Here is an 18,736-nt window from a genome sequence, read left to right on the forward strand (position 1 = left end):
AATTTTTATATGTATAATATGAAGTTAAGATCGGTGTTCTTTTTCTTTTTTTCCACGTGGGCATCACATTAATCTATTTCTGTTTGTTGAAAAGACTTTTTTTTTCTTTCCAGTGATTTGCCTTTGCTTCTTTACTAAAAATGAATTCATCAAACATGTATAAGTCTATTTCTGAACTCTTGTTTTCTGTTCCATTAATCTGGTGTGTCTCCCTTTATACCTGTTCCAAAGGTCTTGATTACTGTTGCTTCATAGTAAATCTTGGAATCAGGTAGAGTAAATTATCCAATTTTGTTCTTTTTAAAAACTGCTCTGGTTATTCTAGGTCTTTTTCATTTCATTGTAAATTTAATATCAGCTTATTTAGTTTCTAAATAACTAAAATAACTAAAAAGCCTGCTGTAGTTTTTATTAGAATTGCTTTGAATATACACACCCATTTGGAAAAAAATTGCAGTTTTAACAATATTGAATTTTCCAATCCATGAACTTAGTACATCTCTCTTTATATTGGTCTTTAGTCCCTCCACCTCAGTATTTTGTAGTGTTCAACATAGATGCCTTGGTTTTCTTTTGCTTTGTTTGTTTTATTTTTTAAGTAAGCTCTATGCCCAACATGGGACTTGAACTCATGATCAAGAGTCACAAGCTTTATAGACTGAGCCAGTCAGGCATCCCTAGATGTCTTTTTTTAAATTTATACGTAGAACTGTGCATTTTTTTTGGCACTCTACTGTAAATAGTATTGTTTGTCTAATTTCACTTTCCAATCATTTGTTTCCAGTATATTAACTTTCTATCTTGCAATTTTGTTATATCACACGAAATCAGAATTTGGTAAATTTACTTATTATAGTATTTAGTAGATTCCTTGGGATTTTCTGTAAGTACGGAGAGTTTTATTTTCTTTTGCAATCTTTTTGGCTGTTATTTTTGTTTTTCATACCTTATTTCAGAGGCTTAGAACCTCCAGAACAATGTTGAATAGGAGTGGTAAAAGCAGATATCCCTTACTTCTTATCTCATTGGGAGAAATTCAGTCTTAAACCATTAGTTATGATGTTAGCTGTCGGTTTTCGTAGATGTTCTGTGTCTGAGGAAGGTTCCTGTTAAACCTAGTTTTCTGAGAATTTTTATCATTATTGGGTTTGAGTTTTTGTCAAAAGCTTTTCTCCCCACATTTATTGAAATAATCATATTGAGGTTTTTTGCTTTATCCTTTTGATATGGTAAATTATATTAACTGATTATCAGCAATGTAAGCAAATCTTGCATTTCTGGGATAAACCCTACTTGGTCATTTTATTGTCCTTTTTATGTATTATTAAGTTTAAGTTTTTTTTTTGTTTTTTTTTTTTAATATATATATTTTTTTATTTACTTATGATAGTCACAGAGAGAGAGAGAGAGAGAGGGAGAGACACAGGCAGAGGGAGAAGCAGGCTCCATGCACCGGGAGCCCGACGTGGGATTCGATCCCGGGTCTCCAGGATCGCGCCCTGGGCCAAAGGCAGGCGCCAAACCGCTGCGCCACCCAGGGATCCCTAAGTTTAAGTTTTTAATATCTTCTGTGAAGTATTTAGGCATCTGTACTACTTAGGGTCTTATAATTTTTTTGTGGTAATATCTGTCAGGTTATTAGAATTATGATGGCTTCAAAACTCAAGTTGGGCACTGATTCTTCTGTTGTTTGAAAAAGTTTGCATAGTTTTTGTATTGTTTTTTCCTTGACCGATAGAATTCACTGGTGAAACCATCTGAGAATGCAGTTTTCTTTGTTGGGTTCTATTAGTAAAACCAGTTCTTTAATAAACATAGGAATATTTGGATATTATTCTTTTTCTCCTTGAATCAATTTTAGTAAGTTTTATTTTCCAAGAATTTGTTCATTCATATTGTCGAATTTGTCATAACGTTATTTTTAGTGTTTCTCACCCTTTGAATGTTTAATGTTTTTTTTTTTTTTTTTTTTTTTTTATTTACGATAGTCACACAGAATGAGAGAGAGAGGCAGAGACACAGGCAGAGGGAGAAGCAGGCTCCATGCACAGGGAGCCTGACATGGGATTCGATCCTGGGTCTCCAGGATCGCGCCCTGGGCCAAAGGCAGGCGCTAAACCACTGCGCCACCCAGGGATCCCATGAATGTTTAATGTTTAATGTAGGATTGATGGTAATTCTGATCTGATTTGTCTTCTCTCTCTATTTTAATTAGTCTCAGTAAGGGTTTGTCTTTTTTTTTTTTCAAGGAACCGGATTTTGGTTTCATTAATTTTTTCTATTGTCAGTCTTTAAAAACAATTTTTAAAAATCTGCTCTTATCTTTATTATTTCCTTCTTTCTACTTCTAGTTTACATTGCTTTTTTCCCCTCATCTGTTATCTTCTTCAGTATTTAGACCATTAACATTTAATGTAATTATTGGTATGTTATAATTAGATCTGCCATTTTATTGGTTGTTTTGTTTATCCTGTTTTTTATTCTTCTACTCTTTGCCTTTTAAAAATTATTTGAGTAATTTTTAATATTCAATTTCATTTATCTATTAACTTTTTGGATATATTTCTGTGTTTTTATTTTTATTTTTCTAAGTACTATAGGGATTAAATATATCTATCTAGTTTTCTTAGATTTCATTTAGAGGTAATATTATGTTACTTCAAATAAAATGCTGAAGGCTTGCAACCATATAAGGCCCTTACTCTTACTCCATAGACCTTTATATTAAAGTTATCCTAGGTATTACATTAATATACATTGAAAGCCCTACTAGATAGTGTTACAATATTTTCTTTCAACAGTCTGCATATCTTACGGAGCTTTATAAGAAAAATATAATTTTATATTTACCTAGATATTTACCATTTCTGTTGCTCTTCATTCTTGAAGGTCTAAGTTTCTCTCAAATTTCCATTTGATTTTTTTTTTTAAGATTTTATTTATTCAAGAGAAACACACAGAGAGAGGCACAGATACAGGCAGAGGGAGAAAGCAGGCTCCATGCAGGGAACCTGACATGGGACTCGATCCCAGGTCTGCAGGATCATACCCTAGGCCGAAGGCGGCGCTAAATGGCTGAGCCACCCGGGCTGCTCCATTTGATTCTTTTTAAACTAGCTTTCTCTTCTCTGCGGAGACCATGTGTGTTTTCATTCATTTTATTTGTGTTTACCTTTACCTCATGGAACATAGGGATAATAGCTGCTCTAAAAAAGCCTTTGTGATTATTTCAATATTTGTATTATCTAGGATTTGGGATCTGTTGAGATTACAAACTTTCTTTGAGAATTTGTGAGATTCTCCTGGTTCTTTGTATGTTGAGTAATTTTGGATTACATCCTGGATACTGTGGATTACATGTTAGGTTCTGTGTGCTGCACAGTGCCAGTGTTTGTTTGAGCAGGTCTTCATCCTGATTAGTTTCAAACTACAAGTTCTGTCTGCTGTTGGCACACAGAGGTTCCATTGTCAGATCAGTTTTCGAGACTTTTGCTGTGCTGCTTTTGTTTTGTCCTGCAGCTCAGGTGTGAGCCTGAGTCTCATGGGAGTTCATTTATAGAATTACGTGATCCTCACACTCCCTGCCCACAGAGGCTCTTTTTTTTTTTAGTTCCTTTGGCCAGAAGGACTGGGTTTCTATCAGAGCTTTACTGTTTGCTCCTCAGCTTCACTGTGTAACTTCATGTCTGGACCCACCCTTGGGGCATAGCTACTAGAGAAAAGTGAACAAAATGAGGGGAGCTTTTGCCTCTCTTCTAAAATCTACTTTTCTTTACTTCTTACTGTCCTCAGAGAGTTGCTTTTTAAAGTTTTTGCCCAGTTTTTAGTTTTAAGTGGGACAGGGATTGTAGTGGGTATATATATATATATATATACATATATATATATATATATATATACTACCATAGCCAAACTAGAACTCTGATTTTTGACACTTAGAAATCTTAGATATGTGGTATTTGTTTTCATAAATTATTTTATTTTTTCAAATTACAGTAATACATGCAACCAATATATATAAAAATAGTAACAAAATCCCTTGAACCAAGATGTTATCACCATGGTTCGTCTGTATAGCATAGAACTGAAAAGAAGGTGGGATTGTAAGATTTGATTCATTTGCTTCATCTCTGTGTTACTATCTTTGTCTTGGGTCTGAGGGGAACCTAGCTGTGAATGGCATTTGAAGTACCTGTGGTTAAAAGAAATGTGTGTGGGACTATTCCAACTTTATCCTTAAGGCGGCATTTGGGCTTTTGTGTTAGTAAATAAGTCTAGGAGATACATCTTCTTCACACTTCAAGGTGATTTAGTTTTTATTAGGTCCATTCTTACCAGTATCCAACTGAGACCAGTGACAATTAAGGAACAGGGCTTTAAATGAGGGGAAAGAGACAGAAGGGCATTAGTTGACAGGTTTCGGGCATAAGCTGGGGTTGCAGTGCATTCCGTTGTCACTAATGGATGTAAGATGAATGGGAAGCAGAGAGAGAGTAAAAGGGCCTGAAGATAGGGTTTGTCTAATGTTGGTAATAGGTGAATGTTTTTGCAGAAAAGGTTCACAGAGGATGGGGAATTATTTCCTGAATTCTAGGAAGAATGGTAAACAGCAAATGCTCTTAAATGCCTCACAAGGAGCTGATGATGATTATAATATCCTTTGGAACCTAGGGCTTGTTGTACTTTGTCTGACTGTGATTCTTTCACAATAGCTGTGAAATATTTAAAGTGAGGCATATAATTATTTTATCCACAGAACAGTGACAGTAGTCTATACTTTTATTATTATGGATTAGTATCGATGATGCTAATTTCGTAACCTGAATTGAGGAATATTTATTTGATCTTTCTCAGTGGAATGGTTTTAGTGAAAGGACTATTTGTTCCTTGAAGGCTAACTCAAACACACCCCTAAGATTATTTTTTCTTGGGATCTTTTTACTGTTACATCTTTACATTTCCAGTTATTTCTTGGTCTATTAAATATATTATGCCTTTTTAAAAGATAATTTTGGAAATTTACAGTGAAATAGAAATACATCCATTTTCTTTAGATTATCTGTTGCATAGAATTAAGACATAACACTTAAGGGATGCCTGGATGGCTCTGCTTTTGGCCCGGGGCGTGATCCTGGAGTCCTGGGATCGAGTCCCACATCGGGCTCCCTTCATGGAGCCTGCTTCTCCCTCTGCCTGTCTCTGCCTCTCTCTCTCTCTCTCTCTCTCTCTCTCTCTCTGTGTGTGTGTGTGTGTCTCTCATGAATAAATAAATAAATAAATATATATTTAAAAAACACTTAAGCAAAAATTCTAAAGGAAAAATACGAGCAAATTGGATCCTGTTATGTAGTAAAAGAGTGACATGCATATCTAAGTTGGGTTTTTACATAAATTCTAGGATCGTTTCTACTAGAAATATATTACTATAATTTAGTATGCTACTTTAGAAAGAAATACATGGTCATCTATTAAACACTTAAAAAAGCCTCTGAACAAATTTAGCAGTCATTTCTAATGAAAACTTTAAGTCAAATAATACTAGGAAACTGCCTAAACATGGTAAAAGCTATTTACCAGAATACAACAGCAAACATAACTATTCATAACCTATTTTATTAGTTGTGAAATACCAAAACTATCACCATGAAATTCAGGGGCAATATAAAAATTCCTGCTGTCCCAGCTATTGTATAGCTTAGCTTTATTGGTTTAGGCATATAACATAAGCTTAAATTCTTTATTCCCAGAGGATATAGATCTAGAAAACCCAAGAGACTCATCTGAGAGACTTAGCACGGTTAAGAAAATGTGTAAAGTGGCTGGGTACCAAGAAGATAGTTAAATCAATAACTTTATTTTGCAATAAATAGTAAAGAATGGAAATAGATCAAGACAATGTTTTCTCATATTATGTATATGAAATATTTGCATTACTCTGCTTTTAGGAATAAGAGCTTACTGCTTTTGTAAAGCTCAACAAAAAAGAGGTATGATCTGTTAGTTTTAAGAGCATTATGAAGATTAAGTAAGATGAAACACATTAAAATTTTCTGGAAAATTATCAGGGTGCCTCATTTGGTTGAGTGTCTGACTTTTGATTTTAGCTCAGGTCATGATCTCAGGGTCCTGGGATCAAGCCCCTTGTCAGGCTCCACACTCAGTGGGGAGTCTGCTTGTCCCTCTTCCTCTGTTCCTCCTTCCATCCTTTCTCTTTCTCTCTCATATAAATAAATAAAATCTTTAAAAATATATTTTTTTTGAAAAATTGTCAAGCTTCCCTACACAATGTATTGAGTGAGAAATAGTGAAAGAAGAGAATAGCAGTCATAGTTTCTAAAGAGAATTGGCAGTGAGAAGTAGCCTGCTTCAGAACTGGATCCAGAGACCCCTCTCTTAAATATGGCAGCTTGACCACATGTGTTTTCTTCCATAAAGTCTGCAGTGAACACAAAGGAAGCCTAGCAGATATTAACTCACAGGGAGAAAGATAGCAGTTTAAAAGATAGTGAACAAAGGGTTTTAAGAATTTTCTAGAACCAGAGAGTGAATGGAGTGGTAAGTGAGTTTAGAGAAAGGTGGAAGCTAATGCCTGCAGAGGGGTAATATAGATGAGATGGGGTACAAGTCAGCTGTTTCTGGGAATGTCTTGACAGGCTTCAGAGTTGTTTGGTGGCTGCTGCAGGCAGAGGTCAGTTTTGGAGGTGAAATGGAAGTTCTTTAAAAATCTGTATCGAGATCTTTTGGGATGTCTTCTCCTGCATTCCCAGCAGACAGGTGACTTCTTCAGTCCCATTTTTCCTGGGAAGATGGGATGAGAGCATTAGAACCAGAGATGCTCCTGACAGAAGAGTGAGCTTGGGGTTGAAAATAAAGGGAGTATGTGCTCGTGTACACATGGAAGTGTAGGCCCCTTCATTTTCTCCTTTCTTTTCTGCTCCTCCAAAGCCAGCACCCTCCCATACACTTCTGTCTGGCAAAACTGAGCAACTTCAACAAAGAGACCTCTGCATATTGACATTTGGAGGTCTCCCAGTGAAAGGTGACTGGGCACATTTGACCATTGTGTATAGAAGCCCATCAGTCAATAGACCTGGCACCCACACCCATTTTTTAATGCCTTACTTTTAAGTATGAAGGAGCACCCAGGGGTCGATCACCAGATATATGAGGAAAGCCTCAAAAGTGAGAGACCCAAAGCAATCAGGCAACAAACAAAACAGTAATTAAATGACATAAGAAGCAAGAAAATGAAAGAACAGGGGCACCTGGGTGGCTCAGTGGTTGAGCCATCTGCCTTTGGCTCAGGTCGTGATTCTGGGGTCCTGGGATCCAGTGCCACATTGGGCTCCCTGCAGGGAGCCTGCTTCTCTCTCTGCTTATGTCTCTGCCCTTCTCTGTTTCTCATGAATAAATAAATAAAATCTTAAAAAAAAAAGAAAATTAAAGAACAAAATACCCTCCTCACAAAAACACATCAAAAGGGTAAAAGATGTTGTACCCATTATGAAAAAAAAATAGAGTACTAGAAATAGAGTTAAGGACAAGAAAGCTTTTGGCAGTATAAAAGAGCCCTAGGCAACCTGAGGGCTCAATCCTAGGACCCTGGGATTTTGGCAGTATTAAAAAAAAGAAATCCATGGACGGATTGGAATATGGCAAGGGACTGTCATTTTAAAAATCTGAATGTTTATAAATATTTAATACTCGTTTTTTTAACTATTTGCATCTACTATTTGCATCATGAAAATATTCATTACTTTTGGAGTATTTTTGTTGAGGAAGAAGACAGGGTTGGTTTCACATTGGCTGTTCATGAACAAATAATGCCTGATGGGGATTTTGGAGTGTTGGGATTGCATTGGGTATTTTGGACAGACATTAGTACATTATACATTATTTACCACCTTTTGCAAAATTACCAGTGTTTTTCGGGAGTGGAACACAGGCTGTGGGGATTGCTGGCCCTGCTCAGATCATGCTCCGTCACCAAATGTGTGGTATTGCTCGAATCACTTCATCTAATCTGATTCTCATTTTCCTCCTCTGGAATAAGGGGTGGAAATACTGGTCTGTCTCACCTGTATCATAAGGCCTGTGATGATGAAGGGGTAAGAACTATAAAGCACCTACAACAGTGTGCAGCATGTACTAAGTGCTCATTAAAAGAAGCCGGTGTTACAACCACCAAGTAGATGGGCTGGTATATATGTAGATGGCTACGAAAAACATATATTTAAAGAGTAACAAATACAACATTAGTGATACAACAGGCTGCCCTGAGCCAGTAGTATCCACTGAAAGAAAGCTTCTTGTTTCCAGAGTCTTGCATCAACATTCCCCAGTACCTGTCAGTGTACCTGGCGCTAAGGAGCTTCAGAAATTAATGAGTGAACCCCTTTCCTTGTAACTTCCATTTGTGGTGCTGTTCCCCAGCGCTGGCACTACTCTGTTTCTTATCATTGAAAACAATGTTTTAGTGTGTTTATAAGTATATAGGAATGAAGTTTTCAGAAACTTAAATGTTGCGTTTCAATTACAGGCGTCGATTAGCAAGGTAAAAGTGACAGAACCATGGCTCAGTTTCCAACACCTTTTGGAGGTAAGTTTTTAAAGATTTTCCTTTTTTAATGTATTCTAGACTTACTTTCTTCTTTTTGTTTTAATAGGCTCCATCCCAATGACCCTGAGATCAAGAGTTGCATGCTCTACCGACTGAGCCAGCCAGGCTCCCTGAGAACATTTTTTTTTTTTTTTAAAGATTTTATTTGAGAGAGAGAGCAAGCATGGGGAGGGGCAGAGGGAGAAACAGAGGGCAGAAGCAGACTTCCTACTGAGCAGGGAGCCCTAGGCAACATGAGGGCTCAACCCTAGGACCCTGGTATTATGATTTGAGCCCAAAGCAGACCCTTAACCAATGAGCCACCCAGGCACCCGCCTGAGACCATATTTTTAATATTGTTTCATCTGGATTCCTTGGAAGCATCTCCCAGGCATCATATAATTTCATCCACAAATATTTTAGTGTGTGTTTCTGAGAGACGTGAACTCCTGTTAAAGACATAACTACGATACCATTAATCACACCTATAAAACTCACAGTAATTCCATAAAATATCCTTAACTATCACATCAGTGTTATAGTTTCCCTGAAGGTCTTCAGACCTTTTTTGTTATGGTGTGTCAGTTCAAATCAGGATCCAAACATTGTTCTCAGTTCACATGTTTCCTACGCCTTTCACTGTTTTCTCTTTGCATTGTACTTGTGGAAGCGACCGGGTCACTTATTCTGTATTTTTTCCCAAAGCCTGAATTGGAAGCAGGACATTTTTGTTTGTTTTACTTTATCTGCCTGAAACGTATCAATCTGCATAAAAGTTTTTTTTTTTCAGGTAATTTTTCCTAATATTATGATAAAAGTGTTAAATATTAGTTTTGCTTACTGGCCATTTTTTTTTTAAGGGAAGGTGCCATTATTATGACTGTCTTTTGGCAACTGTCTAATCCAGTCATGAGGAGAGTGTGGCACAAATCACCACCCCTCTGATCACATCTGTTAAAGCCCCCGTGAAATTCCAGTACAGAACTCTGTAAACTTTTCAAAACCATTAGCATTATTGTTTTATTTTTATCCCTCTTGTTAATTCCTGGGCAGGTTTGTGTTCTGTTGTGTTTTTGCTTTTGCTTTTGTTTATAATTCTAGGTTTAAATTTGACAGGGCAGTACAAGTTGCAGGATTATGAGGCCTCTGAGTGAAGGGATCATAGCTGTTTCAGGCACTATGATGTCTCTGATATCTGACACAGTGCCTGGCCTATATGAGGCAGCCAGTAAATGTTTTCAGTAACTGAATAAATCCCACCCTTCCTGTTGCTGTCCTACCAGACAACATAGAGGGGACGTGTGATGTTCAGACATCTTGCTTTTGTGCTGGTCACATTCATATTTTGTATGAAACATACATATTGCCTATTCCCAACTTTTTGGAAAGTATCTGAACTTTTGACAGTCTTCCATCTGTGTAGTCTAAAATTATTTTGATGACATTGAGGAGACCTAGGACTAAAGTGAAGAGTGTGTGGGGGCAATCTGGTCAGTCTTTGAGCTGAAAGTGAAGGAGAACCCAAATATCATTCTCTTTGGTTTGCCTCTATTTTTTTCCAGGATACTCACTTTTAAATGCATCTTTATTGAGGTATACTTTACCTATCATAAAATTCACCAGTTTTAACTGTAAAAGTCAGTGGCTTTTCGTAACTTTACAGAGTTGTATAATTATCACCACAGTCCAGTAGTATTTCAATATGTCATTCCAAAAAGATTTCATGGAATCACATAGGATATGAATTGTGAAGCACTGCTTCTCTTATAACTTTCTCCTGTAGCATTTAATAAATCTGAGATTGTAGTTTTAAATTCACTTGTTTCTTCAGTTTATGTAAATAAGTGCCTATTAACTTAGGTCTTTATACAGTCTTCCTAACTATAAGATTATAGGACACATTTTTTAAAAAAAAATAAAGAATATGTGCCAGTATCATTTTTATTTTTGCCTGTTTTAATTTTTTTTTATTTTTAATGATTTTATTTATTTATTCATGGGAGACAGAGGTAGAGAGGGAGAGGCAAGCTCCCCTCCAGGACCCTGAGATCATGCCCTGAGCCCGAGGCAGATGCTTAACCACTGAGCCACTCAGGCATCCCTACACTTAATTTTCTAACTTATATGCATAATTTCTGAGGACAAATTGATGTTAATCAAATAATTGATAACATACTGAAAAAAATCTGAAAGTACTAGGGAAATAATGCGTGTGAGCACTTTGTTATTCTTTTCTCATTGAATAATTTCTTTGTTTTTTCTTTGGGTTGTAGGCAGCCTGGATATCTGGGCCATAACTGTAGAAGAAAGAGCGAAGCATGATCAACAGTTCCATAGTTTAAAGCCAATATCTGGATTTATTACTGGTAATCGGAATCAGTATTTTTATGTTTTTACTTATCAGTAGTGCATATATCTGTGGGAAATCTATTACACAAACCTGAGGTAGACACATATGACAAAGGGGACATCTGCCTTAGCGTTGGGCCTATATTCTTTCAATTGCTTTTCCTATATTGCATTCAAACCTGTTTACATTCTATAACAGATATCAAGCCACTTGTTTTAGGTATATCACTGATGGGAATTGGTAAAGGTCAGTGGACCATATTCTTTAAGTAGTAAACCAATGAATGGTGGTCCTTGAGCTAAAATATTTGTTTAATTCTGATCTTGAACTGGTTTAGGAAATGTAAATAAATGAACAGATTCTGAATATTAAAAACAAAACAAAAAAAAAAAACAGAATTCTCATGTTGTTATATCCTGAAGTTCCTTTTGTACTTTGCCTTTTCTTTTGTGTGTTTTTTTTTTAAAGATTTATTTATTCATTTTAGAGAGAGAGAGTGAAAGAGAGCATGTGCATGAGTTGAGGGAGAGGAGGGACAAGCAGACTGTGCTGAGCAAGGAGCCAGAAATGGGGCAGATCCCAGGACCCTGAGATCATGACCCCAGTTGAAACCAAGAGTCAATCTGTCATTTAACCGACTGAGCTACCCAGGCGCCCTGCCTTGTTTGGTTACTTTTCAGGAGATAGCTTTAGAAAAAATGGGATCTAGATTTCCTGGTGACTTGTTTTTGTGTGTGTATATCACAGTTCTCTTTAAATAATTCATTCTTAATTGTTGATGTGACTCCTGTAATCATTATTTTTCCCCCATTAATGTAGCAGAAACTGACAGTTTGAAGTGTAGATATTAGGAATAGTAAAGAACCTAAAAAAGTAGAAGTGTGAGTCATCAGTTGCTTGAGGATCCCTGTAGATGTGCTTTGTCATTTGTCAACTTATTCCCATCTTAATTATTAGCAGATGAACTAAAGTGGACAATCACATGATAGTCCCTTTTTTGAGATGGTTTTTTTTTTTTTAAAGTGTTAAGTTCTAAAGTCAGTGAATTCATGAGTGAATCTGATGGATTCATTTTGCTGTTGCTTATAAACTTAACTATTTGGCTTTTAACATATATTTAATTCAGTATTTGCAGAATTACTAACCTCTTTCTTATTTTTGTAATTGCGCTATAAGAAAATCTCTGTCAGCTGCTCGTTTTTTTTCTGAAACTTTTTCTAATTAATTTACAGGTGATCAAGCTAGAAACTTTTTTTTTCAATCTGGGTTACCTCAACCTGTTTTAGCACAGATATGGTAAGTTGGAACTTCACATAAGCAGAAGGTAAAATAAAATATTGCAGTAGTATCATTTCTTAAGATCTTGAAGGCAAACATAAATCTCTAGTCTGAAATACTCTACTACTTCTTACCAGAGAATACTTCTGAAAAGTTATCTTTCTAATGTGGAATGTTAGGAGAAAAAAAAGAAAAAGTGGTGACATTTACAGGATCAAAAAATTGAATTTCCAGTGGAGAAATCAACAGTTTGATATTTTCTCATCAGTTTGTTTTAGCTTCATCTACATCACCCATACTCACCTGAATGTCTCACATTTCTTGCTTTATAATGTAGTGGTCGTGTATGTTATTTGACTAAAAAGTAAAGAAAATATTGGAGGGCCGTGAGTGAAATAACTCGTATTTATTACAGTGTTGTACAAGGTAAAGGCGTAATAAGCACCATTGAATTCCTTGATTAACTATCACAAAAAAAGCATTCAGTCTTTTGAGCTCATAGGAGAGAAAGGGACCATAGAAAAGAGTGGCAAATGTAATTTTGGATTTTAGGTTCATGATTTTGGTTATGCCATGCTGAGGTCTGTTTCCAAGAAATCACATTTTCCTGCACCATGCAGTTCTTGCAATTAATACATTTCCAGGGCTTGTTAGTGTTGTGGGGGCATCTTTCTGTGTAGTACAAAGAGCACAGGGTTTGTAGTCATAGACCCTTGTTTGAATTCCAGCTGTACTACATTCGGTCTTTATGATTTGAACATGTATTCATGCTCTCTGACCTCTGTTTTCTATCTAGAAAATGGGCAAATATATTTTCCTGGCAGGGTTGTTGAGAAGATTAGCAGAGAAACTGTATATAAAGGACTTAGTGTGGGATGTGTAATAGACCCTCAAAACGAAACTCGAAACGGTACCTGTGTCATCATGAGGGACTGGGTAGGCCCCATAACTAAATTGTCCAGCTAATTGCTTGTCCCCCAAAATGATCGACCTTTCTTACAATTTAATGGAAATTGATAAAGATCAACATTGTCCCTTCTTGCCTTCAAGCAGAGTCTAAAGAATGTAGCCTAAGCTTGATGACCAGTGTCATCAGTATGAAAATCATTTACTGTGTTCTGAATAGCAAAGCTCTCATGGGAAATACATCTATTTGTATACGGGTAAATTTGAATTGAAATTAAATGATACCAGATTCCTGTGCTTTTTTTGGTGTCTGCTTTATGTTTTTTCCTGGTTGTCAGCATATTGGCCGCCAGGCCGTCTCTTCAATTGGTGAGCCTCCTCCTGTGATGCCCTTCTAGCTCTTACTTCTGATCTACTTTCAGCTGGGAAAGTCACATAACCAAGGTTTTGGAATTATTTTTAAAATAAAGTGAAAGGTTTGCAAGGGGTGGGGAGGCAGAGGGGAGGAGAGCAAGAACTCATGCTCATGTGAGCACGGGGGCACTGACCTGGCACTTAAGTGCCTGAGTTTAAATTCGGGAGACATGGGACATCTGTGTTAACTGTAAGAAGCTTTCTTTTGCTTTGTGTTCTGGTATGATTGTACTTCACACCAGCGATCAAGGTCACTCACTAGGGCCTTTGTTTACTGGACATAGCTTCTTCCATTGAATTCTGCTTCTATATTTCTAATTTATGAATGTTCATTCAAGCAGCAGCTTTTGTTTTTGTTTTAAGATTTTATTTATTTATTCATGAGAGACACACACACGGGGGGGGGGGGTGCACAGACACAGGCAGAGGGAGAGGGAGAAGCAGGCTCCATGCAGGGAGCCCGACGCAGGACTTGATCCCAGGTCTCCAAGATCACACCCCAGGCTGAAGGCGGCGCTAAACGGCTGAGCCAACCGGGCTGCCTGAAGAAGCAGTTTTACGATGCATATCTGCTGTGAGAAAATCTCCCATTTGTTCATTCAACAATAGAAAAATAGGGATCCCTGGGTGGCGCAGCGGTTTGGCGCCTGCCTTTGACCCAGGGCGCGATCCTGGAGACCCGGGATCAAATCCCACATCGGGCTCCCGGTGCATGGAGCCTGCTTCTCCCTCTGCCTGTGTCTCTGCCTCTCTCTCTCTCTCTCTCTCTCTGTGTGTGTGTGTGACTATCATAAATAAATAAAAATTTATTAAAAAAAAACAATGGAAAAATATTTATTGAATGTCTTCTATGGGTCAGTTACTATTGTAGGTGCTTGGGACAAAGCAGTGAACAAAATAAAATCTTTGCTTTCATAGAAATTGCAATCTGGTGAAAGGATATGATTAATAGCAGTATAAAAATTGTCACATGATAATAAGTGTGATGGAGAAAAATAAAGTATTATCCAATAAATTTCACTTTTTTTTCCCAATTAAGACAGTTGTTAGCTTTCCAAAATGTTTTTGGCTAAGCATATTAAGGTCATTTTTCCAACTTACTATTTTTATGGTGAAAGTTTTTATTAACAGTAAAGGTGATGAATTGGCAGTCTTGCTTGAGTCAAAACTGTTGTCTAATTTTTGCTGATATTTTCTTAATGAATTTGTGATGGTGTATTTTCCTTTTATCATGAATTGTTATTGGGAGGAGGGAAGCAAGCCTCTAGGTATCTTTTCTCAAAAGAAATAATCTTTGAGGAATCATTGATTTCATGAACCACAGATGTCCTGCTAAGATGATGGAATAATGTAGTACAAAGTATGAGTTAGATCTGTCTTTCAGCTCTACCTCTGATAGTTACTCACTTATTAGTAACCCTGAGTAATAAATACTTGACCTCTTCAAAGTTAGATTTTTAAATGTATAAATAGTAACAGTTGATCAAATGGAATAGTTTTCACTCCCTGTCTCTCATGTTAATCTTGTGTTTTCTTAATAGTTTTTCTGCTGGGGTCCCAGGGAAGGCCAAGTCCTCTTTTGGTAGAAAGAGGAATGGGTTTGAGTCAGAAAGTTTGGGCAGTCCCTTTTTCAGTCATGTGGGGGAGAAGAAAATTTTGGATTGAGAGGAACTATAATATTCTCTATCTCTCTGGGCCTTACTTTCTATTCTGTGGATATCAGTTCATATCTATGAGTGATAGGGATTCCTGGGGAATATGTGTTACAAACCTGTACAATTTTTGTGCCAGGTAGAAATTGTATTCCAGTTCACTATAAGTGAACTTATATTCATTTATCTTTTTTAAAGTAGGCTCCATCCCCAGCGTGGAGTCCAACACAGGGCGTGAACACACAACTCTGAGATCAAGACGTGAGCAAAGATCAAGAGTCAGATGCTTAGCCAACTAAGCCACCCAAGCTCCCCTAGTTTGTGAACTTTAAACTATAACCTACTCATACTTTGGAGCTCCTTATCTATCCAATCTAATTTCCAACTAATAATACAGGAAAACCTGAATTCTCAGAGGATGGACTCATGTCAGTGTGTGTAATGCCAAATTGTAACAGTGGCCAAAGGTGGAACAGCTTCCTAGAAATTGTCTTACTAATAAGGAACTGGAAGGAAACTGGCAAACATCCTGTATCATTTTGGCAACTTTGGATACTTAAAGTTGTTCCAGTGTTGGCCTACGTGTGCAGAGGGAAGAGAAGAGAGCAGAGGGGGGCAGACAGGAACCTTGATGGTCCAGGAAATAAAAAGAGGCTGAAAGAAGAAGGCTGTGGCATCAGAGACAGTAGAGGCCACAAAAATGGAGATTTGAGTCTTCTAAGGAGAGAAATGAGGAGAAGGCAGGCCTACCCAGAAGTGGACCCTGGGAGAGAAGGCAGAAACCAGAGACATAAATGCAAATATGAGAACAGCTTGGTGATCTGTTCAGGGATGGGGCCATGGGGGCAGGGCCAACATCTGTATAACATCTAGTGTCTTAGGACACTACTGTGTTTCTGTGAGAAGAGCCTTCAGACCCCAGCAAGATTAATTTGCCAAACTCACAAAAAAAGAAAGGAATGTAGGAAGGGAGGGTAGGGAGGAAGGAAGGAAGGAAGGAAGGAAGGAAGGAAGGAAGGAAGGAAGGAAGGAAGGAATTAGGCATCCTGGACTCTTCTTGTTCCCCTTTCTTCCATGCCTTGTCCCCTTCATCCCTCATCCCCTCCGTCTCTCATCCCATCCATCCTGAGTGGATGGCATTGAGGATCTGTCCAGCTGCTGGGAGGCATGCTTGATTCCTTTCTGTTGCTCAAGCTACACATTCAGTCTATTAGTGCATTCTTTTGGCTCCATTTACAGACTTTTCTCCCCAGTCTGACCATTTCTTCCTGTCTCCGTTGCTACTGTCCTCATTTGTCATCCCACTTGGGCTCACTGGTCACCATTTCAACTGGAGTCTTTCACACTTGCCCCAAGTTTAGATTTCATTCTCCATATAGTACCCACACTCTGAATCCATTTTAAACTCCCCATTGAGAAGAAAACCGTAAGTTCTATCTATCAAGGCTACAAGGCCCAACCTGAGCTGATTCTCGCCTTTTTTTCATCTCTTATTTTGCACCCCTCTCTTCCTCAATTTTTGTATTCTAGTTTTGCTGACCTTCTCTCTCTGCTTAAATGGGCCAGGCTCTTTCTTGCCTCTGGGTCATTGTACTTGGTATTTCCTCTTCCTGTAATATGTAATGCAGTTTTTCAAGATTCTCACACAGCTAACTAGCTGATTACCCTTCAGGTTTCAGAGAAGTACTTCCTGACCACTTGTCTAAAGTCCTTCCGTTTGCCCACCTGCTCCTGCCCACCATCTTCTCTTTCCCATGACCTCATTTTATTTCTGAACAGCATGAACCATCATGGGGAAGAATTTGATTAGTTTTCTTGTTTAGTGGTTGCTTGTACTCAAATACCATCTCTGTGAGGGCAGTAACCTTCTCTTTCTTATTCATAGTGCTAACACCAATTCAGGAAGTGCCTACACTGCAGTAGGTCCATATCTTCAAAAATTATTTGTTGGATAAATAAAAGAATGAATGAATGAATCAGTGCATAGGCTGGATTGATCTGTGCATTGAGCGCTGAGCATCATGTGAGCATCCTCTGGATGAGATGGGCCCCTAGAGACCTACAGGCTTCCAGCTCCAGGGCAGGAATGAGATGTGGGAGCAGAGGTACCTAGAACAAAGGAGTACTTTCACCATTGCCACAGTCAAGTCTGCAACCCGCACAAGCAGCCTGTGGAGTTCAGGAGTACTTACAGTTATAGACTGAGGATACATGAAGTACTCTGTTACTCCTGTGTTAAAAAAACAAATCAAACCAACAGCATATGTTTTTGTTTTCATTCAGTTTAGAGATCTCCTTTCTTTGTGTACTTAATTTTATTTCTAAATATGTCACACAGTAACAAAGTTCCAAAAGCCAACACTATTACAAAAGGGAACTCAGAAATGTCACTCCTTGTGCTGTCCCTTCATCCCTGTGTGCATCTATTTAGTTTCTTATCATCCTTCCTCTGTTTATTTTTGTGGAAAAAAAGTAGCCTCATAATATATCATGTGTGCGTATCTATTTTACTTCCTCTTTCTTCTTACTTAAAAGGTTACCAGACATGAATGTTCTTTTGTCTTCTGCTTTTCTCACTTAACACATTCTGGAAATCACTCATATCATTCCATAGATCTCTCTCTCTCTCTCTCTCTTTTTAAAGATTTTATTTATTTATTCATTAGACAGAGAGGCAGAGACATAGGCAGAGGGAGATGCAGGCTCCATGCGGGGAGCCTGATGTGGGACAATCCCCAGACATTGGATCACGCCCTGAGTTGAAGGCAGCCCTCAACCACTGAGCCACCCAGATGTCCCTCTCTCTCTTTTTTTCCTACAGGAACATGGTACCCATGGTAGAAGATACACCTTAGTGTATTTAACCAGTCTCCTGTGTGTTTCAGTTATTTCCAATAATGTAATAATGAGCTAAAACATAGTTTTTTTTCATATATTCTTGGTGTATCTTCAGGGTAAATTGCTATAAGTGGATTTGCGGGGTCAAAGAGTAAACTCCTAGGTAGTTCTGTAGATGTTGTGAGATTTCCCTTCTTTTGGAGTTGCAACACTTTTTGCTACCTGTGGTGTGTGTGAGTGATACATGGTTTATTTGTCCCTTCAGATTTCAGTATACTTGTGGTCCCCCTCTCATTTCAGCTCTGCCTATTGCTGTGTATGTATGTATGCTATATATTTAGGATCAGCTGGTTTTTAAGAGTCATATACAATAATTGACATATACGGGCGGGGGGTGGGGGTGAATGGGTGACGGGCACTGAGGGGGACACTTGACGGGATGAGCACTGGGTGTTATTCTGTATGTTGGTAAATTGAACACCAATAAAAATTAATTTATTAAAAAAACCAGAAAAGATAGGCTTGGAAAAAAAATAATTGACATATACTTTTTTGCACATATTTTTTTCACCTTGGAAGTTTTGTGAATTTAATTTTAGGATTCCTAGGCTTTTAGTTCGTCTTTGGGGGATTATTAGAAATGAGTAAACTATAGATGGGAAGTGAAAGTGGATGGCAGATCTGAGGTTTTTTTGCAGA

At 37.7% G+C, this 18,736-nt stretch overlaps 1 protein-coding gene across 4 annotated transcripts in view; it reads left to right on the forward strand.

The window, feature by feature from the left end:
- ITSN1 (intersectin 1) overlaps positions 1-18,736 on the forward strand; it is a 211,205-nt gene that overhangs the window by 60,180 nt on the left and 132,289 nt on the right. For all 4 annotated transcript variants that reach the window (XM_055313423.1, XM_055313420.1, XM_055313422.1 and 1 more), the window contains exons 2-4: positions 8,540-8,599; positions 10,873-10,965; positions 12,182-12,245. In XM_055313423.1, coding sequence (XP_055169398.1) covers positions 8,572-8,599; positions 10,873-10,965; positions 12,182-12,245 — 185 coding nt within the window. In that variant the 5' untranslated portion in view covers positions 8,540-8,571. The remainder of the gene's footprint in view (positions 1-8,539; positions 8,600-10,872; positions 10,966-12,181; positions 12,246-18,736) is intronic.

This window comes from Nyctereutes procyonoides, unplaced genomic scaffold (genome assembly GCF_905146905.1).
Source record: "Nyctereutes procyonoides isolate TBG_1078 unplaced genomic scaffold, NYPRO_anot_genome, whole genome shotgun sequence".
Lineage (NCBI taxonomy): Eukaryota > Metazoa > Chordata > Mammalia > Carnivora > Canidae > Nyctereutes > Nyctereutes procyonoides.